Source organism: Leopardus geoffroyi, chromosome C3 (assembly GCF_018350155.1).
Source record: "Leopardus geoffroyi isolate Oge1 chromosome C3, O.geoffroyi_Oge1_pat1.0, whole genome shotgun sequence".
In the NCBI taxonomy this organism is placed as follows: Eukaryota; Metazoa; Chordata; class Mammalia; order Carnivora; family Felidae; genus Leopardus; species Leopardus geoffroyi.
Window position 1 is genome coordinate 24,955,444 of NC_059338.1, and position 26,006 is coordinate 24,981,449.

Sequence of the window (26,006 nt, forward strand, 5' to 3'; positions counted from 1 at the left end):
TCTCTAACTATTCACTTTAAAAAGTGCAACACTCTTGCAAATAGCCTGTGCATGACAAGAAGTCTGAATTCTTTTATTCTGTCTTGAAATCTTCCTCTTGGGGGGAGAGAGAGACAGACAAACTGCTTCGAAAGCTGCCTTTTCGGGCCCAGATGTCCAGCAGCCTCTGAACTCTGTGTGTGACGGATGAACTCCACTGTTTCAAGGCCCGTCGTAACGGATGCGGGCTCATGAAGCAGTAGTGACAAGCGTGGGCAAACCAGCAGCGTGTCCAGGTGCCCCCAGTTACCTGTGCAATGACCTCAGGGTCCACAGGCCGATGGTTATTGAAGCTCTTTGACCTTCCTGCCGTCACCGTTTTCCGGATCTGTGGACTGTCCAGCCGATTCTTCAGGGACGAGTGGCGGCTGATGGAGTTGAGGCTCCCATGCCCACTGATGGAACACTTATCTGGCCCTTCCTTGGGGAGACTCTGGCTCATGATGGGCTGGGAAGATGGGCGGCAGCCAGCCCCCACCCCCGGGGAGGCAGAGTCAGTCAGGGAACTGCTCAGCCCATGGCTGTCGCTCCGAAATGTTTTCCGGATGCTCCCAGATTCTGGCCGCTTCCTTTGCCTTCAATCACAAACAGAAAGGGCGGTGTGATCGGGGAGCCCTGGCCCTGAGAAAGCTGGGACGGGTGAGAGAGGGCCGATGTTGGCACCGGGGGACTTCTGGAAGGAGAGGGACACACAGCATGTTGTCTCCTTGGCTTCACCTTCCCTTGCTTGTTCTGTGTCTCTGTTCCCCTGCCACCCCCAACCTGGGCAAAGGAGAAACGGATACTTACTTGGAGGTCGTGGGCTTTGAGTTCTCGAGATGTAAGGTGCTGCCAGGAAAAATGTCTGATTAAGTGAAAGTTTCTAACGGGAGACAGATTCACAGAAAGGCCCCCTCCATTACCTGCTTTGAACAGAGACCTAAGGCCCCAGGTAGGAGAGAAAGTCTCGCCATCACCAAGAAGGCAAGAGGAGAGTTGATTTTTCCAAATTCTAGCATGTTTCTTAGTCCAACGACAAGACTGTAATCATTTTGGCCTCTGGCAAGTGGTTGTCGTTGCTTCTCGTGCAGGCAGGGAACAGAATATTTTTCAAGAGGCTTCAGTGCTGAGGAGTTAGGGCCAAGTTTGTGCTTTTCCTCAGGGTGGAAATACATCTCCGTGACCCTGAGTCACCCAGCCCTGGGCTGAACCCTGGCTCTCGGCCGATTCCCTTCAGACCACGGAGACTCTCAAAGAAGACGGCCTGGCAGAATCCTAAGAGCACGGGTGTTGCCTACTGCTGAATAATTTCATTTGTTCTTGGAATCAGATTCTTGAGGACCTAACTTAGGAAGCAATACAACTTCAGGTTTGGGATGGCAGCTGGGCAGCTCTGATCTCGAGTCCACTAAGGGCAACGGAGGCTGAGGCAGGAGAGGAGATGGAAGAAGGGAAGGGAAGGTCCTGAGGCTAAAGGGCTCGTCTGTGTGGCCGAGCCGGTGTTCTAAGCCGGTCCTGGTCCTGCCCACTGGTCAGGTCTTTTCTATCGGGGTTTGGTGTGGAAGCTGGCATACGGGAGCCACGCCATGAAGCTGCTGGCTCAAGCAGTTTTAGCCTTGGGTATCAGCCACTCTGGAGCAGAAAAAGGATGTTCTGGGAGTCTTATGAGGCTCAGCTGAAACGACTCTTCCTCTGCAAAGTCTCCTCCCACGACCCCACCTCCAACAGCAGGCAGAAGCAATCACTCCCTCCTTTGTTCCCTCAGAGCTTTGATGGCACTTTTTAGCTACCTGTCTGTATGGTATTTACCTTGCCAGACTGAGCACCGAGGCCAGGCACTGTCTTATTCATCTCTGAACAACCAGCACGGATGGTTGGCACAACAGTAGCCGCTCACTAAATGTGTGGAATTAAATTGAATGCCTCACCCGAATAACTCTTTGCTGATTTCCTTTTTCCACTTGAGGGTGGCTGACTCACAAAGCTCAAACTGCTGAGGAGACAGATTGTGGACTGGCTGGTGTGTGCCAGGTCCCTCACTGGGCCCCGGGGACACGAGGAGAGGAAGGCAGATTTCCTGGTTTCAAGATGCTCAGGCTGGTGGGGGATCTGAGCGCATTTCGGGTCATGAGAGAGACTCGGACTGCTGTGGGGATACAGACTATAGGCATCTGACTCAGCCCTGAGGACCTCGGGGTTGTCAGAGGGCTTCCCCGGAGAAGTAAAATCTTCGGACTACGTCCTGAAGGGAGAGGAGGAGATGATCGGGTGAGGAGGCAGCAGATGTGAAGGTCCAGGGGTGCGAGAGAACTCGGGGCCCTTGGAAGGAGTGACGTATGGGGCAGGAAGTGAGGCTGGAAGGGCAGAGTCACTGCTAAGGGCAAGACACGCCCGGGGGCCGCCACTCAGCCACCGACCAGCGACCAGCGGGCGTCCCGGTCGGTCATGTCCTCTGAGCACCCCATCCTGACACGGCCAAGTAAGGAGTTCAAAGGGAACCGCCTGACTTTCCACCAGGCATTAATCTTCTGACTGTTTCGGCTCATATCTTCTACAATTTCTTTGTACAAATGGCATCAAATACGTGATGGCTTAGAAACATGTACCTAACTAATTATTTAACTCTCCCTCCACCAACCCTGCCTTGGTTTGTGGGCTAATTACAGGCTTACAACCTTATGATTACAGGCTTATAATTAACATAGACTTGTAAATAAAGAAAAAAAAATGTGATGAGCCCATAGTTACTTTTTACTAGCTTGCCCTCCCAGCAGGGCACCACTTGCTGGAGGGAAATAGATAAAATCCTCAATCCTTTTTACTGGTCTGACTTAAATCATACCTACTCTCCGTGAGCTGAATCAGCGACTTCACTAACTGGAGGGCGAAAGAGATGGAAAAGAGACACGTGCCCCAACCACGCCCCCTGCTACCGTCTGGTTGGAAAAAAGCCAAGAGATCGGGGCGACCTGGTGCGGTTTAAAAACAACAAGCATCTTTTATTCTCCTTCCAGTTTCAGTGTCCAGAGGCTACGGTGAACAGGTTTTCAATGTGCAGATCATTTCATTCCTCCAAAGCCAGAGGGGAATAAAAACTGTACATCATCTGCAATCCACATTCATCAGGAACACCCTGGGGCGCGTCATCCCGCTGGCACGGGGCCAAGTTTCAGGGTCTGGCGGAAAGAGGTCTGTAGGCTTTGGGACTTGGTGTCTGGCCCCTTGAGATGAGATTAGTTCTCCAATAACCTGAATGTCTCTAGGGGAGGCAGCAGCACACAGGCGTGGAATCCCTCCAGCCGGCCAGATCGGGTGTGGGCGGAGTGAAAACCCTTGGGATGCTGCTCACAGCCACAATGAAAGCTGGGGGGGCAGAGTTAAGAGCCTGCCGGACAGGAATGGGAATCTGCAAAGGGACTGATAGGGGAGGATGACACAGGGCTAAAGCAACAGGGAAAACATGGACAATTCCTTCCACTGGTATGAAGGGGCAGAAGGGAGCTGGGGGGTTAGGCAATGAATAAAGAGCTCAGGACGAAGCTTTCCTTGGGGGGCAGAGTGGCCTCCTTTCCTCCACAGGGTGAATGCAGGACACGGTGAGAGAGAGACACATGGTATCTACATAAACCCCTCTGGGGTCACGTGAGCCTAGTGGAAGACACACAGGATGTTGGCTCTTTGGACAGACAAGGGCCAGGAAGACGTCAAAGACTATTATTTGAGCAAGAATCGGAAAAGAGAAGGCACCTCCGAGAAACAGTCCAAAACCAAGTTGCAGAATGTGACCAAAGCTTTGGCCAGGTTTTAGTGGTCAGACAGCCGGGGAGGCCCGACCCGACAGATGCTGCGGAAACCCAGCGTGGGGCACCCTTCCATAGCACGACAGCAGCCCGCTGGAGCCCGGGACCTGCCCGCAAGGCCCGTGGAAGCTTCCTCAGCCCTGTCCGCCTTGCGGCAGCAGTGAGCGCATGCAGAGTGTTAGGCCCAGGGGCTGGGAGCCCTACGCAGCACAGGAATGGAGAGGGGGCGAGGCCGGAGGGGGAGGCTGGGCGTTGCAGGGCATTCAGGGAGCAGAAAATGAAAAGCAGAGCTTACTTGTTGATGTTTGCAAGATAAATATCGGCTACATGACCCCCACTGGGACAGCTGGCCCCCGCTCTGGCTGTCACCTTTTCTTCAGGTGGCTCAGAAATGACCTCAATCTCAGACTTGGGGCTGGACCTCTCCACGACACCGTCCTCGCTGGGGAAGGGGCAGGCAGGCAGGGAGGAGGGGAAAACAACAACAACACAAAAAGCAGTGTTAAATCGGCAAGATGGCCCCCCGACACACACGCGACCCCGCCACAGCTTGGAGGCGGCAGTGACACCAGGCCGGGCTAGCTCTGTGAGAGGAGGCAGGGAAACCTAAGGGCCTTAGGAGGGTCACTTAAATAAAATAAATAATCCCGCCGCGTGGTGCGGGATCCTCAGCTCCGCAGGAAGGCCGGGCTAGGGGACACCTGGATGCGAGGCATCTGCCTTCTACCCCGCTGCTTTTCCGGGCACAGCGGTGCCGGGGCCACCTCCCGGAGGAGGCGGCCGGTCCAGGGTGCGGTTTATCTGCTGAGGTCCCGGGCACTGCCCGGCAAGGACAGGCAGGTCTGCGGTGGCTCTGGAGATGCCGGCGTTGAGGCAGGACACCGCCACACTCTGTCGTAGTGCATCTAGCCCAGCTTAGAGCGTCCAAGCCGGTCCCAGGTCACTCCACAGCTCTCCCGGCCCCTCTGGCTACTGATGACAAAGGAAGCCCCTTCTCCCCCACAATTCATCTTCTCTCGGTCCTGTAGTGAAGCCATAATGCTAAATTTGGGAGGGTCCTGTCCACGCACAGATGGCCACCGGGTTTGCGATGTTATCAACAGAGGGAGGATCTCCCTGCAGAACGAGCCGGGGAGAGGCTGGGAGGGTGCAGACTCATTCAGGATATCAACCTTTAAAAAATAATATTAAGGGAAGGACTAAAAACACTGACAGCATCGCATCCACAGGTAGGGAGGCAGGGGCAGAGGCAGGGCAAAGGGGCAGGGAGGCAGGCTTGGGAGGGCCATGGGGTAAAAGCCCTCCTGCCCGGGAGACATTGCTTCAAAGAGTAGGAGCCAACCAACAGCCCATCCGATGAAGTCTCTCTGGGACCAGTTCACGTTCCCTTTGCTCCCTGACACCCTCTCTCCTCCTCTCCCTGTCTTTCCCCAAGTCAACCCCAGTTAAATGAACTGGCTCCTTTCCACAAGGCTGCTTAAGCTAGATTTCTTCTAGAAAAGGAAAGCATCACTTTCATTTGCAAGTGGAAAAGTGCCATCGTCATCGGTGGCCCAACTGGTTGCGGTGAGCAGGGTTGTTTAAAAAAAAAAAAGAAGTAAAAATGTTTTCCCACTCTGAGCTTTCCAGAACAAAAATGTAAGTGGTCAAACAATCACCCCTCATTATCACTCATCAGGTCTAAATGTGGATGAGCCTGAGGGCTGGCAGATTTCCACAGTGAGTGGGGGTGGGTCAGGAGTGATCTGCAGGGGGAAGAGATGGAAAAAACAATCCTCCACTTAGTTTGTTGGGGGGGGGGGGCGTCTTTCAAGGCCAGTATTGGTGCCCCCTGGGGGTTGGTCTCCCTCACCCTCCTATGGAGCCAGAAATAAAGTCTCCCACAGAGCAGCCAGGATGCGTGAAGGTGCAGGGGGCCCAACGTACGTGTCTTGGACCACGATGTACTGATGGGGGATGAGTCCGTCGATGCCATTGTGCCGGCCTTCCCACCAGTCATCGGAGGCCCGCTGGTAAAGCAGCAGGGATGCCCCCTTCTTGAAGGACAGCTCTCGGGCTGTCCGGCCCACGTAGTCAAACTTGGCAATGGCCTCGATGGGCTCACACTCTGAGAGGGGCAGAAAAGAAGGAAACACATGTTGTTGAGACCCACAGACTCAGGAAACGGGGCGGAAAAACCCAATTAGCTGAACTCACACTGGCAGGAAGATAGCCCAGCGTGACAAATAAGCCACGGATGATCTATGTATGAGGCAGGGGATTCCCGCATAGACGGTGCGGTGCCATCAGCCTGAAAGCACGTGTGCACCCTTAACTGCCTTTGGTCATGCTGTTCCTCCCACCTGGAATCCCTTTCTCTCTCACCTTCCTGATGAAACACACTGAGTCACAATTTAAATGTCAGCATTAAAAAACAAAACAAAACAAAGAATACTTTATTGTCTCAGCAGTTTCTGTGCAACAAGGAACCACATGTGCAGGGTGGGAACCTTGTCTTCCTTGTGCAATCTGCCTCCTGGGAAGCTCGTCACGCTGCCCAAGAGGCTGAGCCCCACTCAGGGCAAAGGAGGCCTAGAGTAACTTCTCCGGTGCTTACACAGCTGTTTATGCCAGCCCCTATCACTGAACTTGCCATCCTGTATTTGTAAGCATCATTTCTTTTCTGATCATCAAATAATGTCACTAATTGTAGAACATTTATCGTATTGTACTTTAAATACAACAAACTTTATTTATGTTGTCCATTTCCCCTAGTGGAACATGAGCTTTTAGTCTCCGTAGGAGAGAATAACTCACCCAATCAACTTTCCAAGGAGCTAAAAATATGGAAATATATTATTGTGGGTAATACATGGAAAATTTACTTAAAATTAATTTGAAAATTAAAAGGGGGTTACAAATGCAATATTTAGTTTTATTCTGTGTGAGCTTCTAGTCTCCTTGTCTGTTAGAAAGGGATAACAATAGTGCCTTTTTCATGAAGTTGTTACGAAGAGTCAATATATAACAATTTGTAAAAGCACTTAGAGCAGTGTCTGGCCTGTAGTAAGAATACGTCCACGCTGGCCATTGTTATTGTTGTCATCATTACCACTATCTGGGCCGAGCCACAGGGAGAGGTCAGAGAGCAAAAAAGAAACCCCCCTGATCTTAGTCAGGTACTCTGAGTCGTGGACAGAAAGGCTGCTTACAGGCAAGACCACGCCTAGGCAGCAGGATGGTTGGGCCTGCTCCCGGAAGGGCCGGGCTGGATATTTTGCTACTGGAGGCAGACCAGAGAAGGCCTGTCTAAATATCCCAAATCTCAGTTCTGTGCAGCCTTGGGCATATCACTTGACCTCTCTGGCCTCTGCTTTCTCAACTGGAAAATAGCAGCTCTATTTCACTAGGATTAAGAGATAAGACACACAAAGCTTCTAGCAGGAACAAATTTCCCTAGTTCACCCAGTCTCGTCCTGTAATGGGGCAGATTATCATATTGATCCATCTGACTTCAGCATCTAAATAAGCAGCCTTCATTTTTTTTTTTATTTTCTCCTTTAAAAAGCTCCGCAGGCTGTGCCATTTCGTTCTCATGCCCAGAAAATTCTGAGGCCCCTTGTCAGCTGCTGAGACTTCCAAGAGCCCGAGTGGTCCAGAAATGGAGGTGCGGAACTGTTGGAAGGAGGGGAGGCGTGCTGGCCGGACAGACCCTAATCAATCACGGGCGCTGCCGAGGGGCCCGCGGTGACAGCTGTGCATTCCACCTCTCGACGCACGCCCGCCAGGCTGCACGGCGCTCGCACGTCTGTACTTTGGAAAGGGTCAATTTTTCCAGTCGGCAGGCGTGAAAGTGTGTGGTTTCTGCATCCTGCTTCCCACTCCCCCTTGGCTTGCTTCTGTTGGGCTCTTGGCACCCAGCTTCTCTCCTCCCCAGGCTCACTGTTTTTTCAAATGAACTCCCCTTGATTTTGGTCTCCAGCTACCTGGCAGGAGTCTGGGCTGTGACAGGGGACCAACATCAGGCAGGCGAGACAAGGAGCTAGGAGGTATGTGAGGGGCAGGGAGCTGGGGCGAGAAGCTTGAAAGGCTCTGAAAGGTTTCACCTCTGGTTTAACACAGAGACCATTCTATTTGAGAAGGTAGGCTGTCTCTCCATGAAAGGGAAGGAATGAAAAGGACGGACAGGGGGGCCGCTGCCTGTCTTTGGGGGACTGCTGGGCAGGAAGGTGCATCCGGAGCACAGGCTACATCAGCTGTTCCTTCGGCTTCCCGCCCGGTGACCCCACTGCCCAGGACGCGGGGCCTCGTACCGTCATCGCTCGTGTGGTGCTCTGCGGTCACATCCTGGGTTGAGTCCTCAGCCGAGGTAGTCTCTCCGTGAGGGCTGTCACTGCAACAGAAGCAACAGTAACGGGGACCTGAGCCCTGGCTGACCAAATTCTTGTCTTCTCCTTCCCGCAGCTTCCCTGGAGCAAGGGTGCAGAAGCTATTTCACGCTCTCTGCATCTTGACCGGACACTACAGACAAGTGTTGATAATGAGACACGAGGCTCCTGAGTTTCTCTAGCCCGGGCCCTGCAGCAAAAACCACTCGACACTGCCTGCGACTCACAATATCCGGAGACAGAGGGAAGCCCTTTTGAATTTATAAAATAAGTCTTTTTGAAAATACACAACAACTCAACTCCTCAAGGGCCATTTCTCTAGGTGGACTAGTCCCTGGAGGGAGCACGTGGAAGAAAATACGAGGCTTTTGCATGGGACGCAACAGGAGCTGGAAACCAGCTCTGGCGCTTGGTACCTGTCTGACCCTGAGCAAGGGAATGAATCTCTTTAAGCCTCAACCGCCTAATCAGTGAATGGAGGACAGTGGTCTGTACACCTCAGTTGTGTGAGGATAAGTGGTCTTCCTTTCCTTCTTTCTCATTTTGCTTATGTCTCTGGGCTTTGTGGTTTGGTCTGTGTACTGGTGAGAGATGGGAGGTGAGTCGGCAGGAGAAGAAGAGTCTGCTGGAGAAGAAGAGTCTGCTGTGGGCTGGACTCTGCGAAAGGGCGGGCATGGAAGCTGGTCAAGTTCCCAAACAGTTCAGTGAGTCTAAAATCATACAGGGCTGAGAATCAAGAATGGCCAGGGAAGTTACTTGGAAAGTCGTTTCTTCTCCTGGTCTTCCGGCTCATGGACATCAGAGTGGACGGGGATGGGTACCAGGAAGTTCTAACTTCCTGAGAAATAGACAAGACCCCTGTTCATTTCTAAAGTTTCTTCCTCTGGCAGTTGGTAGTAACAAGGGAGCCTTTCCAGGCAGTTCTATGGAAGTATCACCACCTTCTCAACCCTACCACCTGGCCTCATGGTTGCTGCTTTTGAGCCTATAGCCTCTCCCTCCACTTAGGATGGGTCTTTCACTCCAGAAAGTTCCTCAAAGACCAGGGAACCAGTCTGGAACTCACCCCACATGACACAAGTCAGTTCCAAGGAGGCTCTTCAGACTCCAGAGAACATTCTGGGAGAACATCAACAGGGATTCCTCCTTGTCAAAAAATGTGTGCATAAGTTTTCACAGGTTTACTGGGCCTACACACTGTGGGTACTATTTGCTGGGCCTACAAGCCCTCTGATGAGTTTCAGGACATTCTAGAAGCCCTCAGGCACCAGGGGTGCACAGGGCAAAGGCTCAGTTTCCTCCAGAGTTCCAAGTTCATTTATGTGGCCATCCACTAAGGCAGCAGTTCTCAAACGCCAGGGAGTCCTGGATGGGTTGTTAAAAGCAGACTGCTTCACCCCTAGAGCTTCTAATTCTCGAGGGCCAGGCGGAGCTCAGTTGTCTGTATTCCTAACCAGCCCTAAGTGACGTAGGTGCTGTGGGTTCAAGGACTCCTCTTGGAGAACCACTGATCTAATGTAAAGGCGGGATGATGCTTTTTAAGGTCCCTCCTAGTGCTAAAATCCTACTCTCAGCTCTACACCCACACCTCAGCAACACCTCAAGCCCGCCAGCACCTGCGGTCTGAGGAAGCCCAGCAGGCCAAACAGCAGGTGGTCCTGGGAAACCGGGTTCTAGTTTACGGCTGGAGAGCGTGGTGAAGTGGGACTAGCCTCCCTGCTTCGTAGCTTCAGGGAGACCAAGTGCCCGGGGCCCCCTCTTCCTGGCTCTTCTGGTCTCCTGGGTTCTCAGGCTCTGGCACCCCCTTCTGCCACCCCTCCCTCACCTCCTTCATCCATCTGAGCTCACTTCACTGGCACTTCTTCCTGTTCCCAAAGAAGAGGAGAGGCTGGGAGCCTTCTGAGTGGGTGAGTCCAGTCGTCAGATGGTCCTTCTTACCCAAGGTCACCTGCCCTTGATCCTCGCAGGCTTCTGGCCTCCCACCCAGTCTGTGGTAGTAACATACCCTGACTAATCTGGTGGTTTTTCCAGAGGCTGCTAATAAGTGTCGGATGCACGACAAACAGTGGTTGGCCTGGGAGAATGCTTTGGAGAGAACTGGAGGAAGGTGTCCTCCCCTTCTGTGTCCCTGTGAGCCACCCTCGCCATGACTCTGTCTGCTCCGCTGGGCTGGGACTGGGGGAACAGGGCTGAGGGGGGCTCTGTGTCCTGGGATCGGGCCAGAGATATTTGAGAAGTGAGGGCACACTTTGGAAAGAAGATAAAGCAGGCCCTGGGAACACTACTCCACGGTTTCTCAACCCTCATGCAAGAGAGAAACCAACTCTCCAAGTCACATGCACAAAGACAGCTCCTTGGAGCACACCTGAACAACATTCCGTGTCCTCACCAACCATCTGTCAGTGACAAAAAGCCTTCTCTCCAAGCTAGGAAGTATAGGTTTCTCCAGCTCGGACCCAGATGCTGGGATCCGCGGGATAGCGGACAAGATTGAACCCGGGGGTGTCAGTGGTATTTCTCCACTCACAGACACGTGAATACCACTTTCTTCACGCCTCAGGCAAAAGGCTCCTTCTGTGGGGATCAGAGAGAAGCATGGACCCACTGGCCTCTAATTAAGTGAACATTCTCTCCTGTCCTCCCCTACCTTACTGGAGAGCAATGGGGCTGCTGAATTGGTTCCAGATTTGAATTCAGATGGAATCCGAATTGGGCTGGCTCATGCTTTCAGCCCAGGCTGAAGCACGATTCGGGGGAAGAAGGGAGAGGAAGGAGCAGGTTAGGGATGTTAGGGAGCAAACGACAGAGGTGGTTGCTTTTGTGTTTGGTAGGGAAAAAGACACTGTAAGTGGTACCCTGGGTGCAGTGTGGGGTCCTGGACAGTGTCCTACACTAAGACACAAAATAGCATGGTTAGAATTCCCACCCCTAAGGTGGCCTGAAAGGTTGTCACTGACCTCTCTAGGTTATAGTCACTTTATCTGTAATACGGAAATAGTGATTGGTCAACTGTGTAACACAAGGGTCTAGTAAAGATGAGCCCTAGGGACTCCTTTTATATCTCTGTTCCCAGGCTAAGTCATGAAAAACCTTGCCCCACGGGATTTAATCCTGCTTTAGGGTGGAAGTGGGCCTAACCTGCCGAAAATGGAGCTTACCTTACCCCTTTTTCTCCTCACGGATCTCTGCAATCATTCTAAATTATCATTGTTCAAACTCACAGCAAGGAAATTATGCCTCATATCTAAGTTCTTCGCAATAAGGAAGAAAATCTTACTTCTGCGGACCCGGACCCAGGCCTGTGTCTCTCACCACACACAGCACGGACATGGAGCCTGAGAGGCACTGCTGACTGATGGACAGTTGTTCTAAATACAACTTTACAAACTTTCTTTTCCTGGAGATTATTAACCCTCCTATTATTGTCGCCACTGTTTTCCAGAATGGTTCCTCAAACTCATAAAAAACAGGGAGGTGGCACGAAGTGGCACTCACTCCACAGGTCGGGTCGAGGTGGGGCACTGCCTGCCCCGTCCCCAGATCCCGGCAGCTTGGACCGCCTGGGAGTGCGAGGCTGGGGGGCTCTGGGTGTTTCCCCTGGGTCTCGCTTGGCCATCTGGCTCCCACACCAGCGTGCAGTGGGGACTCCCCCTCCCCACCCTCTGGCCCAGAGGCCCCTACCAGTAGTCCTCTGTGCTTCCTCCTCTGCTGTAGACGGGGCCCTCCAGCTCCCTGGGGGTTGGGAAGATGTTCTCATGCTGGATGATGGTGGTTTTGATCAGCTCATTCACGTGGGCTTGGCAGGACACCTGGTCGTGGCCCTCAGGCACTGACATCAGTGAGGGCCCGAAGCAGATGGCGAGGTTGTAGGGGTCCATCATGTTCTCTTCACTGAACTGTGATAAACTGGAGGAGAAGGGAAGGGGGCAAGCTGGAAAGCTCTCGCATGAATGCCCAGAAAACACAATCGTGGGAGGCAATGCCAAGAGCAAGAGCAGAAGCTCCACAAATTGCCACCTGCTTTCCTGGGCATCAGAGCCCTTCTAGAAAGTCTGGGGGGAGAAGAGAATGACCACCAGGATGGTCATTCGGGAGCCACCTCCTTGCAGGTCTCTCCCCTCCTCCCTCTCCAGCTCCCCCTTCAAATCCTACTTGTCACCGCTTCACGAGCCCCGCTCCATCCCTCACCCACCAAACCCACCCTGCCTCAAGAATACGCCACTCTGCACAACCGGGATGGCTCCCACACGCCAGCCCCCGAAGCTGCCAGCGCAGATGGGAGACCCTCAGGCTGCCCTCGTAATGATATGGTCCGAAGACACAGGCACTGTGTGTTGTGTACCTCCTTGCACAGCAAAATAATCAAATTACTAGGGATATTCCATTCCAAGCTCTAGACGTATTTAAAAACATTGCCACCCGATTAGCTTTTGTATCCCGTCAAGCAAGTGAATTTCTTTCTGGAACAGCTAATGTAATTGTTTTCCATTTTCATAATATCCTCTATTATTACAATCAAGATTTATTCAGGAAAAGGTCAGCATGCTGCTCAGTTTATGCTCAGGCTTTCTCTGGATGCAGTCTGACTTCGTCATTGGGTATTTATTTTGGGAAGTCCCCTTTTCAGCCAGCAGCTGCTCTGGCCACACCTCCAACCTTGGCCAAGGCCCCAAACCCTTCAGGGAGCCCCTGGGTCTCATCGGCCCTCACTGGTCTCTGTTTGTCCAGGCTGATGGCTTGGCCAGCTCTGGGTCTGTACCCCCCGCCCCCAGCCCTAGGGTGCGGAGCTGTGGGCTCTGCTAAGGAGTACTGCCTCCCTGATGGGCATCAGCAGGAGGTCCCCGGCCCCTGATTCTTACAGCTCTGAGGAAAAACCAAATCCCTCTGATGCCGAACCAGAGGCCTGAGACTCAGCTGTCTTCATCTGAGTAGGCGTTCTTCAGAACCGGACAGAGTTCATTTCTAGTGTGTCCTGCACCCAGACTCAAATTACCAAGCTGGTCTCTCTAACCCAATGGTTCTCTCCTCTACTGAAGATTCACATACATCTGTCCGCTTTGGAGAATCGGTGCAGGACCAAAGAAGCGGTATGATGGATGTGAACAGCTGTCACGGGGGGAATTACTGTCATGGTTGAGAGTCAATGTTTTCTAGGACTTAGTCAATGTAGGGAGGCCAGCGATGTGTTCGGTTGTAGATCTCAGTGGCTGGACTGCTTCATAGAAGGTCTTAAAGGCTAAATTTTACAATCCTTCCCTGGCTCCTGAGTTAATAGAGAGCTGGGATTCAGAAAAGGTCGGGAGAAGTTTCCAACTCTACTTTTTGGTCAAACAAATGTTGGAGAGAGATAGGAGAGATAATTACCTTGGTAACCACAACAGGGACAAGGAGGAGGAAGGCCATGGGAGGAGGAAGGCCATGTTTCTTTAGTGCGAACTGATGACATTTGGTAACATGGAAGAAAACCAGTCATTTCTGGGGAAGCCTGGCAGTCAAAAGGAAACAAAGTCTAGCTCCAAGAGCCCCAGCCCAAAGCCTTGTAAGAGAGGAGAAACCTTGCCAAGTCTCCTAAGGGAAGGACTGTTCAATTCATAGGTGGCTGCAATGACCATGGGCTTGAGGAGGACACATCTTCATGGACTAGGGTCTCAGGGACTAGGTGCATTTCTTACTCTCATTAAAATATAAACCAAGATCCTTCTCTCTCCTCCAATCTACAATGGGAACACCTGGGTTTAGGGGAAAAGCCATGATTCTTAACTATTTGGGGGGTCATGGCCTACCTTCAAGAATTTGACAGAAAGCAGAGATTCTCTCCCCAGAAAAATTCACATGTGTACACATACAGACGCATTTCATATACAACATAATGGTGCTAATAATCCACGAAGGCCCCAACGTCCATAGCTAGTATAGGAATTCAAATACTGGATTTTTATTAAAAAAAACAACCTAAAATGGGTAACAGTGGTAACAGCGCCATCTTTAAACATTTTTTTTGGTGTCAACTTATATAATGCCATCTCTTCTAAGAATTGTACTATATTTCTATAGCTTCTATCTATTATACTAGTGAATTCTTCTAATTGATTCAAACTCATCTTTTGTGTATCTTAACAAGGTTCAGCATAGAGATTGAGAACATAGGCTTTTGGGGAGGAATGAAAAAATCAGGATTAGTGTGGGAAACTTGTTTTTTATCATGCCCTTTTCTGGACTTTTTACCTTTTAATGACGCACATTTGTCTCTTAGATTAAATTAAGAGAGAAAAACAAAACGTCTGAAGAATTTTAGAGTCAATGAGACCTGGTTTTGAGTCCTGGTCACATTGCTTACCAGTTCCACGACAGTGTTCTAGGTTCCAAGTCTCTTCCTTACAAAAGAACGTACCTCCTTTGTGGGGCTGATATAAAGTTTAAATGAGCAATTATACACAAACCACTGAGCACTGTGCCTGGCACATAGGTGGGGCTCAATCAATATTCTCTGTAATTATGCTATCCTAATTGCTTCTTGATATAAGGACCTCGACTCTAGTCAGAAAATGGGAAGCAGGGCTGTCGACATTTGCCAGCAGTTGATTTATAGGAGTCTAGCCACCTTCTTCTCCTGACAGGCATCATCAAGCCGAGGACTCCAGATCCCAACATCGAAGGCTTAAATCCTCAGGGAGAACACTAAGCTTTCGACAGACAGTTTTAAATACATGACATTTCACTTAAAAACCTTCCGCTTCACACGCCCCAGGGGTTTGATTTGGCAACAACCAACAGACTGTGGGTAAGATATTACACATCAGGGTTGATCTTAGGTCTGAAAGGGATGAAGAGAAATTGTGTTATTCACCATGACCCCAGGCAAAATGTGGGGCCGAGAATCCATCAGGCCTTTTAAAAGCTTTTCCAATAGGAGATACTACAACTTCCCACTCTAAATCTGTGATTTAACAGCCTTCCCTGACTTCGACAAAAGGCTTTCTAAGAGACGAGAAGTCAAGGTAATTCTGGCTGATTTTTTCTCATAGTCCTTCAAAGGCATCCGCTCACTCCCTCCGCCTGTAACGCCACCTGTCAGCATCCTCACGCTCCCCGCATCTGTTAAGGGACTTGCCTCTGCACCCTCATGTTCTGCCTTCCTTCCCCCTGCAGTGAACTCCATCCTCTTTCTCCAGCAAGAATATCACTCCCACCATTGCCCTTGCTCTCTCTTCCATCATTGGTTTTTCCTCTCCACTGGGTCATTCCCACCAGCATGCAAACATGCAGTGATACTGTCCATCTGAAAAAAAATTCTCTCTTAACCCCATATCCACACCTGTCCCATTTCTCTCCTCTCCATAATAAAACGATTTGGGAGTTGTCTGTACCTGTTGTTTCTGATTCTCTGATTCATCTCCACCTCTTCGGTTATGGACTAAATTGTGTCCCGCTCCCCAAATTTCTATGTTGAAGCCCCCCCCCCCCCACCACCATGTGACTGTATTTGGAGAAAGGGCCTTTAAGAAGATAATGAAGGTTACATGAGGTCATAAGGGTGGGTGCCTAATCCCATAGGACTGCGGTCCTTATACGAAGGGAAGAGAAAGCAGGGCTCTCCCCGTGCGTGCACAGAGGAAAGCCATGGGAAGACGCAGAGGGAAGAGGGCCATCTACAAGCCAAGGAGGGTCCTCACCAGAAACCAACCCTGCTGGCACCTTAATCTTGGACTTCTAGACTCCAGACCATGAGAAAATGGGTTTCTGTTCCTGAAGGCACCTGGTCTGTGGTATTTTGCTACGGCAGCCCTAGCAGACTAACATACCTTCTCTCTCGCTCCCTCCCCCTCTTTATTGTGGTAAAGTATACAATTTACCATTTTCACAATCTTTTAAAAATTTTTTTAATGTTTATTTTTGAGAGAGAGAGAGAGACAGAGCATGAGCAGGGGAGGGGCAGAGAGAGAGGAGACACAGAATCCGAAGCAGGCTCCAGGCTCCATATCCCCTCTTTCTCCCCTTCCCTCAGCCCCTGGCTACACAAGTCTGCTGTCCCCACTGACGTGCCTGTTCCGGACATTGCACATAAAAGGAATCACACACTACGTGGTCTTTTGCGACTGGCTTCTTTCGTTCAGTGTGATGTTTTCAAGGGGCATCCACGCTGTAACATGCCTCAGTGCCTCCCTCCTTTCTATGGCTGAACACTACCCCACCGTATGGATCTACCACATTTTTTTTTTACCCATCAGCAGCACCCCTTCTCTCCTGAACCCACAGTCAGGGTTTGACCCCTTCCACTCCATCAGCACAACCCCCTTCAGGGTCACCAATGCTCTCCCTGCTGCTAACGTAATTCTTAGTCTTTTTCTCAGCTGACCTGTCATCACATTTAACTCTGTTACCGCGCCCTCTTCAAAACACTTGTCTACGTGGCTTCTGGGACCCCGGTTTCTCTAGGTTCTCCTCCATGCCCATGGCCCACTGTCACTTGCTCAGTGAAGCATCTGCTGAGCACTGGATGTTAAAAAGCAAACTCTCACCCTGACCCCTGGTACGCTCCACTTCCCTTACCTGCTTCATTTTTCTCCATAGCACTTATCTTCTGACATGTGATATGTGTACTTATTAGTTTGGTCTGTCTTCTTCCAATAGAACATAAACTCCACAAGGGACTCCATGGGACGCCTGGACTGTTTGGTGCACTCTTAGATGGCCAGCAACTAAAACAGGGCCTGGCACACAGTAGATGCTTAATAAATATATGTGAAATAAATGACTAAGTAAGTATGTGAGCAGCTGCGGATCTCCGAAGACAAGCCAACCACAACTCTACTTGTCCATCTGCGTGTAGAAGCCAAAACACTCCTCGTGAAAGTCAGAAGAACAGCCCAGACAGAATCTTCCCAAACTAAGAGGCACCTGGAGATGGGTGAGATGTAGAGGAAACCTCAGCCTTCGTGGAGCCCCCAGGGCACCTTAGTCAGGAGAGAAGCACCACTGATTCACTCTTTCAGACGGTGGAGCAGTGTTTGAGGACCCAGCGCAGGGCTTCTGGGACTTTCATGTGAGTATGACTTGCCAGGGGACCTTGTTAAGATACAGATTCTGATTCACAGGTCTTTGAGGGGAGAGGGGCTGAGACTCTGCATTTCTGACAACTTCCCCAAATGATGCCAGTGAAGCTGGTCTGTGGACCTCACTTGGCTAGCAAGAAACTAGAAAGCTATATTGTTTGACGTCTGAAAAAAGTAGGTTTCAAAAGGCAAGCAGCGGAATCAGCTGCGGTGAGGGGGAGCTACCCACACTTCGTTGGGGGGCAAAAACTCTCTGGGTAGTATACAGGCTGTGGTAGGCAGCCTCTAAAATGAACCCCATGGCCCCTGCCTACTGGTATTCTCACATCCTGGTGTAATTTTCTCCCTTTGAGTATGGGCTAGGTGTAGTGACTCATTTCTAGTGAATGGAATATGGCCGAAGGCATGGGATGTCACTTCTGAGATTAGGTTACCAAGGACTGTGCTTCCTGTCTTGGGTGTTCTCTCAACTTGTTTGGAGAGAAGCCAGCCGCCATATTGTGAGCAGCTCTATGGGGAGGCCCACATGGCGAAGAACCGACGAAAGCCTCTGGCCGACAGTCGGCCAGGAGTGAAGGTCCTCAGTCCAACAACCTGCAAGGAACTGAATCCTGCCAACAGCACGCAAGTGAGCTTGGAAGCAGGTCCTCCCCTAGTGGAGCTTTCGGAAGAGACTTCGGCCCTGCCCCCAACACCTTCACTGCAACCTCCTAAGACCTAGAGCCAGAGTCCCCAGCCACCCTGCCCCTGGATTCCTGACCCATAGAAACTGAGATATAACGATGAATGCCTTTTGTTTCAAGTTGCTAAGTTTTAGGGTGATTTGTTCCACAGCAATAGATAATTAATGCAGATGCTAGAAAGGATAATGTTAATAGTTCACAAGGCCTGCTGGACAGGCATGTACCCGAGGTTCATGCAGTGGACTGGGTACTCTGAAGGACACTAGCTATGCATATATGGAACCAGATCAAGTCCACATGGTGCCAGTGCCTGGTGTAAGGAGTTCCACATACGCATACACACATGTTAGTTTTTCTGGCTCCTTGAGATTGAGCATGTGTACAACCCAAGAGAAAGACCATAGCCAGAAATAAAGTACACACCCCCCTAGGATGCAGAATGACAAAGGAGAGCAGTCCTGAAAGTCTGGGCTGGGGCAGAGTCTCCCTCAGGAGCGACCTGTGTCCACTGTTGCCACATCTGTTGGTACGTGTACGCTTACGACCTGCCATCTTCCCGCAGAGGTGATCTTCTCTGTCACCTGTGTCCTGAATTCCATTTATTATTCTAGGAAACACTACGGTTATTAACGCTGCATCTTTCCCATGAACCACTCCGAGGACCAAATGCATCTCTTTTGTAACCAGATAAAAAAGCAAAAAACCAAAGCGATCATTTGAATTGGTGTAATTGCCATGTTTCCTCCAACAGTGGCCACCACCTCCAGCTCTGCGCGATGCTTGCTCTATGGCTCCCCCGCTCCCGCAAGGTCCCCGCAGGAAGAAGCAGGAAGAACAGGAAGAAGGTGTGGGGAAGAGGATGAGGCCGTTGTGCTTACACAACACAGTCGCCCTGGGACCTGTGTGTGCTCCTCTGCCTTGTTACCCACTACCGTCACACTGCTTGCTCTGGGGGAGCAGACCAGGCTCACTTTGAGGGCAGGTATCCGTCCATGAGGGGAGAGAAGGACTGGTGGCCCCGGGGAGCTGACTAGCTCGAGAGTCATCACGGAGTTTCCGTTTCCGCCAGCCTAGAATGCACCTCACACGAGCACCCTGCGTGAGCCACGAGGGGTTCTGAACTCAGCCAGTTGCGGTGCTGAGTCAGGGCTTGGCCGATGGGAGGAGCAGACAGCGCCGCATGGAGGAGGCTGACCCAACAGCCGGGACCTTCTGTCCCTCTGCACTGCCAGCAGCAAGGCTGACGGACAGTGCGGGTGCCCCGGCAAGGTCTCCAGCAGCGGGGCTAACCCAGACACCCTCAAGGGCCAGGCTGACCGCGGACTTACAAGGGAGTCAGAGCTCATGAGATGGTCACTAAATTCGTTTTCCTTTGAAGCAAAGACCAAACAGACCAGGAAGAGAAAGACATTTATGGTAAAAGACGCTAGCCTTGGGGTGCCTGGGTAGCTCATCAGTTGAGCATCTGACTTCGACTCAGGTCATGACCTCACGGTTCACGAGTTCGAGCCCCGTGTCGGGCTCTGTGCTGACAGCTCGGAGCCTGGAGCCTGTTTCGGATTCTGTGTCTCCCTCTCTCTCTGCCCCTCCTCCGCTTGCCCTCTGTCTCTCTCTCTCTCAAAAAATGAATAAACATTAAAAAAAAGTAAAAAACAAACAAATAAATAAATAAAAGATGCTAGCCCCTTGGTCTGATTTTTGTTCTCTTTCTTGATACATTCATGGGTCTGTGTTTCTCCACTAGAGGAAAACACGTAGAGCAAGAGGGATGACAACTGAATTCAGCATCGGTGTTCGAGAGTGCCAAGAGGGCCTGCCTCACCCAGGCAGCTGCCCTCCCTCTACCACGCACCGCTGCCTTGCGGAATATGGGTCCATTATTACCAGATCGAATGGTGCTTTCAAGAGAAGCTGGAAATCCAGATATTTTTAAGTAAAATCCCCTAATATTTAAATGTTTCAATGTTTTCAAGACACAGCAGACTGAAAGGAAACACATTGATGGGCCTTATCTGGCCCTCACGTTGCCCATTTATAGCCTTTGCTCTAGGCTGCTGAGGGAGACACCGCAGGGAAAGCAGCCTGAAGACAGAGGCGCCCACGGGGGAAGCACCACACGTCCTTGCTTGTTGCTTCTGCTGCTCCCTGGGGACACAATGCCTGCCCTCGGCAAGGACACATGGCATGGACAGGAAGCAATGCCCCGTCCAAGCTCAGGGTCCCTCTGGCCCTCAGAACTCTTGCCTGGCTACACTCACTCCCTGGGTAACCAGCTAAAACAGCAGTACACGGTGACGGCAGACTCGCGTCTCCACTCGGTTTCTCCTGAGTGTCAGATTCCCGTGTCCCACTGCCTACTTGGAATCTCCACGTGGAAGCCTAACAGGTACCTCAGGTTAACATGACTGAGTTGGTGCCTTGTCTCGATTCCGTCCGGCACGCCTCGTCTTCCCCAACTCCATAATGGAGTCACTGGTACTCTGTTGCTCCTGCCAAACATTTAGAATTTCTCTCCTTCCTCACACTCCACATCCTCCCCATCAGGAAGTCCTGTCAGTGCTATGCTGTAAACAGACCCCAAACCCAACCCCACCTCCTCACCCTCCCTCGTGACCCCTCATCCTGTCTAAGCCCCCAGTACCCGTGGCCGAGATCTCACAATAACCTCTACCTAGGTCTCCCTGATTTTCTTCACAGTCCTCGACGGCAACTTCTCCACAAAGCTGTTGGCGGGCTTAAAAAAATATAAGGAGGCTAGATCTTATCACTCTTCTGCTTAAACCCTCCAGGGGCTTCCCAAAGCCAAACCCATTATTACTATGACTCTCAGGGCCTGACGGCCTTGAACATCCCTGTGGCTCCTTCCTTCACTTCATTTAGGTTCCTGCTCTCACACAGTCTCCTTCCGAGAGACCCTTGCTGACCACCACTCTGCAGCGGCTGTCCCTCTTTCACCTCTGCCCCCATTCAGACCCCCGCACTCCAGCTCTTAAGTTGGGTTTCTTCATTTTTCTTCTGAGCACTTACTCCTGCCTGACATATCTGTTATCTCTCCGTCTCCTACCCTGGCATGTGAGTTAAATGATATCAGGGCTTTGTCTCTTATTTCGCAATGCATTCTTACAGCCTACAATGGTGCCCAGCACCTTGTAGGTGCTCCATAAATACCCGTTGGGCTGGATGAACTGACATAGCTCTACATGTAAGCTTCCAGGGGCTGAGGCCAAGGCCGGATCCAATTGTTCACTGGGAAGTCTACTCACTGATTGAGGAAGGCAAAGAGGTATCTCATGATAATCAGAGTGGTTTTGGGCAGGACCAGGAGGACTTTCCGGATGTGCAGAGCTCTCTCCTGCAGGCTGTCCATAGCTGAAAGAAGAAAGCCACGTGTCAGCCTCCATTGCAACAGAGATCCCAAGAAGTAACGGTCAGATGGCCCTTACTTCCAGCAGGTGGCCCTTACTTACAGACAGCGGCCAGACCAAGACTGCACAGCACTGGCGCTCCACGTAAGGAGTTCCATCCCTGTGGCCCCGTGGGGCTGGACTGCTGCCACAGGGTACATGCTGGGCTCCAGACACCTACTGATTATAGGACTTAAGGAATATGCACCTTGGGCACTGAAGGGGTTGGAGATGGTCCCCAAGCACCTACTACCCTCCAATGAAAACCACAGACAAGGACCGTCCATAAACGTGCTATGACTAATTGCTCAACATCCAGCCTCAGGGGTGTACATGTGGGGAGGGAGACAGGCTGTGCAGGTCCTGTCCTGCTCACTCTACACGTGTCTCACCTCACCCTCTGGACAGGTCTGGCTTATCTTCCCTTCCCTTATCTGCAGTGGGTTGAGCAGAATGTGGCCAGAGGCAAGAGATGGTAGATGCCTGATAAACAGTGATGTCTGGGGAGAAGACCAGAGAAGTTTCCTGACTCTTGGGCTGTGGAAAGATCAATTACAGGTAAGACCCAAGGCTGGCGGCCTCCATCAATGCCAGTCTCCCCACTCCCACAGTGGGCCAGATGGATACTGTCATTTTCTAGGAGTGTCTTTCTGTGAAAAAGAGGTGGAAAGCAGTGGGTTTAGGAGCACATCTCGAGGGGAGAAGTGGGCAGCCAAGGTGTCTTGAACTGTCTTGGTAGCCCCAGTCCACTTAAGATTTTTATCTAAGCCCAGTCCCAGAAAAAGATGTGAGGACAGGAGGGGTGCATATATTTAATCACTCACCCACAGCACTGATTTCCACCAGACTCCCAAAAGTAGTGGGTCAACAAAACCAGAGAGCTTATTGAATGCTCTGGGTCCTCAGAATAGCATATAGGAACAGTGTTCAGGGCATACACTGAGTCAAACTGGGGGGGGCAGAAAGACCCTGGTGCATCTAGGAAGAAGGTTCTTTTCCCCATGTCCAAGGCACTGCCTTCTCCGGCCTCTGGAGCCATCATTCCATTGGGGTCTACTTCCAGGATGAGCTGGTATTAACCCAAGTTTCCATGGAAAACAAAACAGGATAATGAGCTAAACTAAATGGTGGGAACAGCTCTCCAAGCCCCAAATTTGAGAGTAAGAGGCAGAGAACCTGTAAGAAGGACAAAGTAGAGACGATATCCCTTTCTAGGAAAACATCATATCATTACTTTTAAATGGGCAGAAGGGTTTTATTCCTTAGAAGAACACATATTAACACACCCAGCAGGTAAGCCATGCCATGTTTAAAGCAACAAACAGAAAACATTTCTCCCTTTATATCATAAAAAGCATGGGCAGTAAATGTCTGAGCTTCCAATAACTGAAAAGGACCATGTCTTACATACTATTAGAAATGTATTTTACTGGGGATGCCAGGGTGGCTCAGTCTGTTAAGTGTCTGACTCTTGATTTTGGCTCAGGTTATGATCTCACAGTTTGTGAAATCGAGCCCTGAGTCAGGTGGGCTGGATGCTGAGAGTGCAGGGCCTGCTTGGGATCCTCTCTCTCCCTTTCTCTCTGCCCCTCCCTGCTCATGCTCTCCTTCTCTCTCTCTCTCTCTCTCTCTCAAAATAAATTAAAGAAAAAATTAAAAAAATTAAAATTAAAATTAAAAAAAAAAAAAAAAGAAATGTATTTTACTGAAGAAAGATAAAGCCCAGCAAAGCAAGGAGTTTAAGGTAAATCAGAAAAGAAAAGGCCAGGAGTTCTGACTTGTCCTAGACTCTTCCTGAAAACTCATCCTTCCTCCCTCCCTAGTAGGGGGTGAAGGATTGAGGATGAGGAGGAGACACTTTACTGAGGGAAAGGAAAAAGAGAAACATTATTGAAAAGTTTATGGGGGGAAAGAAGATCCCGTGGAAATTGCTCGTCTATTGCTACGAGGTGTTCTTTCTTGCCCAGAAGCCAGTCTGAGGCCAGGATGTACTTACTGACGCAGGCCATCAGGTCATGGAAGATGTCCTTGGGGAAGAGAGGGTGTTCCAGCCCCCGGAAGTAAAGCTTCAGGACGCCAGCAATGGAGTCCATGTCATGGTCATTCTGGTCCCCAGCCAGGGGGTCCTCTCCTGAGGATAAGCAGCCCCCCAAAAAGGAAAGAGAGAGTGAGAGAGGTAAAACCCCACAGGACAAAGCAAATGTGGTGGGGAAGGGCTGGCTTTCCAAGTCCTCATCAGAGTCCATCAGCTCTGTGCCCGGCATGCTGGCCATGAGTAGGATGGACCAGAGACTAGATAAAGCAAAGACTGCTTAGGCTCAGGGGCCCCAAGGCGAGAAGAGGGACAAGGGTCCATTAGGATAAATTGGCTCATGCCAGACTCGTTCAGGGACATTCCCTCTGGGTTGGGATGGGACACTGCAACAGGCCCTCTCACAAGAATCATGAAGCCAGGCCGGGACTGAGTCCCTGGGGAAGGAAAATGAGGCCAAGGTGGCCAGCCACTTTGACTCGCTCTTACTCCTCCTGGCTCGCAACAAAGGACACCTACTTATGGGAGAACAATCACGCTGGAGCTCCCTATGGAAAATTTCGTATCAGATGTAATTAGATTTAATGATAGGACCAACCTCAAATTGAGACTATATATATCCATTATAGTGACGGAAATTGCCAAAGCTTGCCCATTACCTTAATGGCCCACAAGATAATAAATGGGCTACGATGAACAGGCGCATTAGCCTTGATATTAACTGCCACCGAGGGTTCTGGATAAAGCCGTAAACCGCCCAGATATCATAGTTAACTTCTTGGGTTTTGGCAGATAGTCCACAGGCGAGAGGCACGATGAATGGGCTGAGGAGGGAGCTGGGATGTGCCCTGGCATCTCCCTGCACGTGTTGGGGAAGACTGTCCATGAGACAGCAGGTGCCGGGCTAAAGAGCTGGGTGACCTCTGGGTACCTCCCAGGGGAGACAGGGTGGAGCCAACACCCCAGGGGGCTGGCAGACATTTGGTCTTATCTTCAAGCCTGTTCCCTTACCTCTCTCAAAGGCGTTTTTGATGTCATTCACTTCCACCTGGGATCCCGACACCCGGAAGATTCCTTCATGCTGTAGTCCTGGAAAGACAGGGAAAAGTGGTCAAGGAGAGGAAGAAACAAAGTCACAGCCACAGCTCCAAGCTTGGTTGGATGTCTGTGTCCTCCAGCCAGTGTGCATTTAGGCACCGTGTCTCTATCCTTCGGGTCAAAGGAGAAAGCATGTGCAGGGATGCTGGAGAAGTCCCTGGAATGGGTATATAGGAGGCATAAACAAAGCCCAAGATGTCTACACATGGCTCCATTTCTGATTCTGAGGAAGACCAGGAAGCAGGTTCGTCCCCCGCCTTTGCCTCTCTGTTCCCATCTGCCAAGTGACAAAGTGACCCCTGGCACCTTCTTATCACCCCCCTGCCAGGAATGGGCACTGGGGGTATGGTAGGCAGGCCTTAGACACTGTTGGAGGAGTTTCATAAGGCCGGAGATACAATTCCTGCTTCGGCTGTCCTAACACTGCATGGCTCCTCTAGGGCACAATGATTTGAATATTCAGGAAAGAGAGAGGACAGGAAAAGGCAAGTGATCAGTCAACAGAGCACCGTCAGTACCGTGCTGGCCGCTGGTCCTCAACCACAGCTTCGCTCAGAGACAAATGTGCATAGATGTGACAGTGTGATAATGGGCGTGAAAACTGTGTCCTCTTCGGTTTTGTTAGAGTAGAAACAATCACTAAAAATAATAATAATAATGCATGTGCAGGGACTGCTGCTAAAAATGCTTTCCCAGAAATAAATCAACTCGTACTCACAACAGCCATTAAGGCAGGGCTCACCAGCAAGCCCATTTTCTGGATGAAGGAAGGGATGTGTGATGACCACCCCCCACCCCCTTAGGTTATGTAGGCGATAAGAACCAGAGTCAGGAGGCCAACCCAGGCCTCTGGTTGCCATTATGTACTCGCTCAACACTAGGCTTGTGGGGCCAACCAGAGGGAAAATGCAGGCAGGGCGGGAACCCATTTGTTAGTCTAAACAAGGATGTGGCTCACAACCCCACACAAGGGGCTGCAAAGGTGGTAAGAGAGGAAGCATGCCTTTACTGCTGGCCCCAGAGGTCAGACCGAACTAGCATCTGTAATCACATGAGGCTTGTCAGCCGTTCTCAGGAGCCCTGTGTCTCCGTCTTGGGCATCTTGTCCAAGTTCCTCTGCAATGGCATGATTGATCAAAAACTCTGACATGTCAGGGAAATCTCAAACAAATTCCTTTTTAAGCAAAAAAGAGTAGAACTGCCACTGTTTCAGGGATACCCTCTCGGTGAAGAGGTGACTGGATTCTGTTGGCTAGACCTTTGAAGGTAAATCACACAAACCAGGACTATAATCTTGAATCCAATTGAAGCAATATTAAGAAGCAAGCAGGGGGAATTTAATTACCTGGCTTGTAATAGGACTTAAGTTGTTTGCTCCTCTAAGGGAATCTCCAGAATATTCCTCAGAGAATGGCAGACAACGTTAAAACCCCATTAGTATCAATGTAATAGTACCATATTAGTTACCAATGGGATGTAACAGCCAAATAATGGCATTTAAACACAGAATGTAAACGGCAAGTGTTGTGATAGAAACACACACCCTGTGAC

At 50.7% G+C, this 26,006-nt stretch overlaps 1 protein-coding gene across 10 annotated transcripts in view; it reads right to left on the bottom strand.

Moving 5' to 3' along the window:
- The window catches only part of SRGAP2 (SLIT-ROBO Rho GTPase activating protein 2), a 232,933-nt gene that overhangs the window by 5,205 nt on the left and 201,722 nt on the right, over nucleotides 1–26,006 (bottom strand). For 3 of the 10 annotated variants that reach the window (XM_045456175.1, XM_045456174.1, XM_045456178.1), the window contains exons 15-23: nucleotides 24,369–24,446; nucleotides 23,322–23,456; nucleotides 21,185–21,290; nucleotides 11,867–12,091; nucleotides 8,111–8,190; nucleotides 5,745–5,925; nucleotides 4,114–4,260; nucleotides 829–867; nucleotides 290–614 (exon numbers count right to left, since the gene is read on the bottom strand). In XM_045456175.1, coding sequence (XP_045312131.1) covers nucleotides 290–614; nucleotides 829–867; nucleotides 4,114–4,260; nucleotides 5,745–5,925; nucleotides 8,111–8,190; nucleotides 11,867–12,091; nucleotides 21,185–21,290; nucleotides 23,322–23,456; nucleotides 24,369–24,446 — 1,316 coding nt within the window. Of the gene's footprint in view, nucleotides 1–289; nucleotides 615–828; nucleotides 868–2,991; nucleotides 4,991–5,744; nucleotides 5,926–8,110; nucleotides 8,191–11,866; nucleotides 12,092–21,184; nucleotides 21,291–23,321; nucleotides 23,457–24,368; nucleotides 24,447–26,006 lie in introns of those variants that run through there. The other 7 variants (XM_045456177.1, XM_045456176.1, XM_045456179.1 and 4 more) reach the window with 3 other exon arrangements.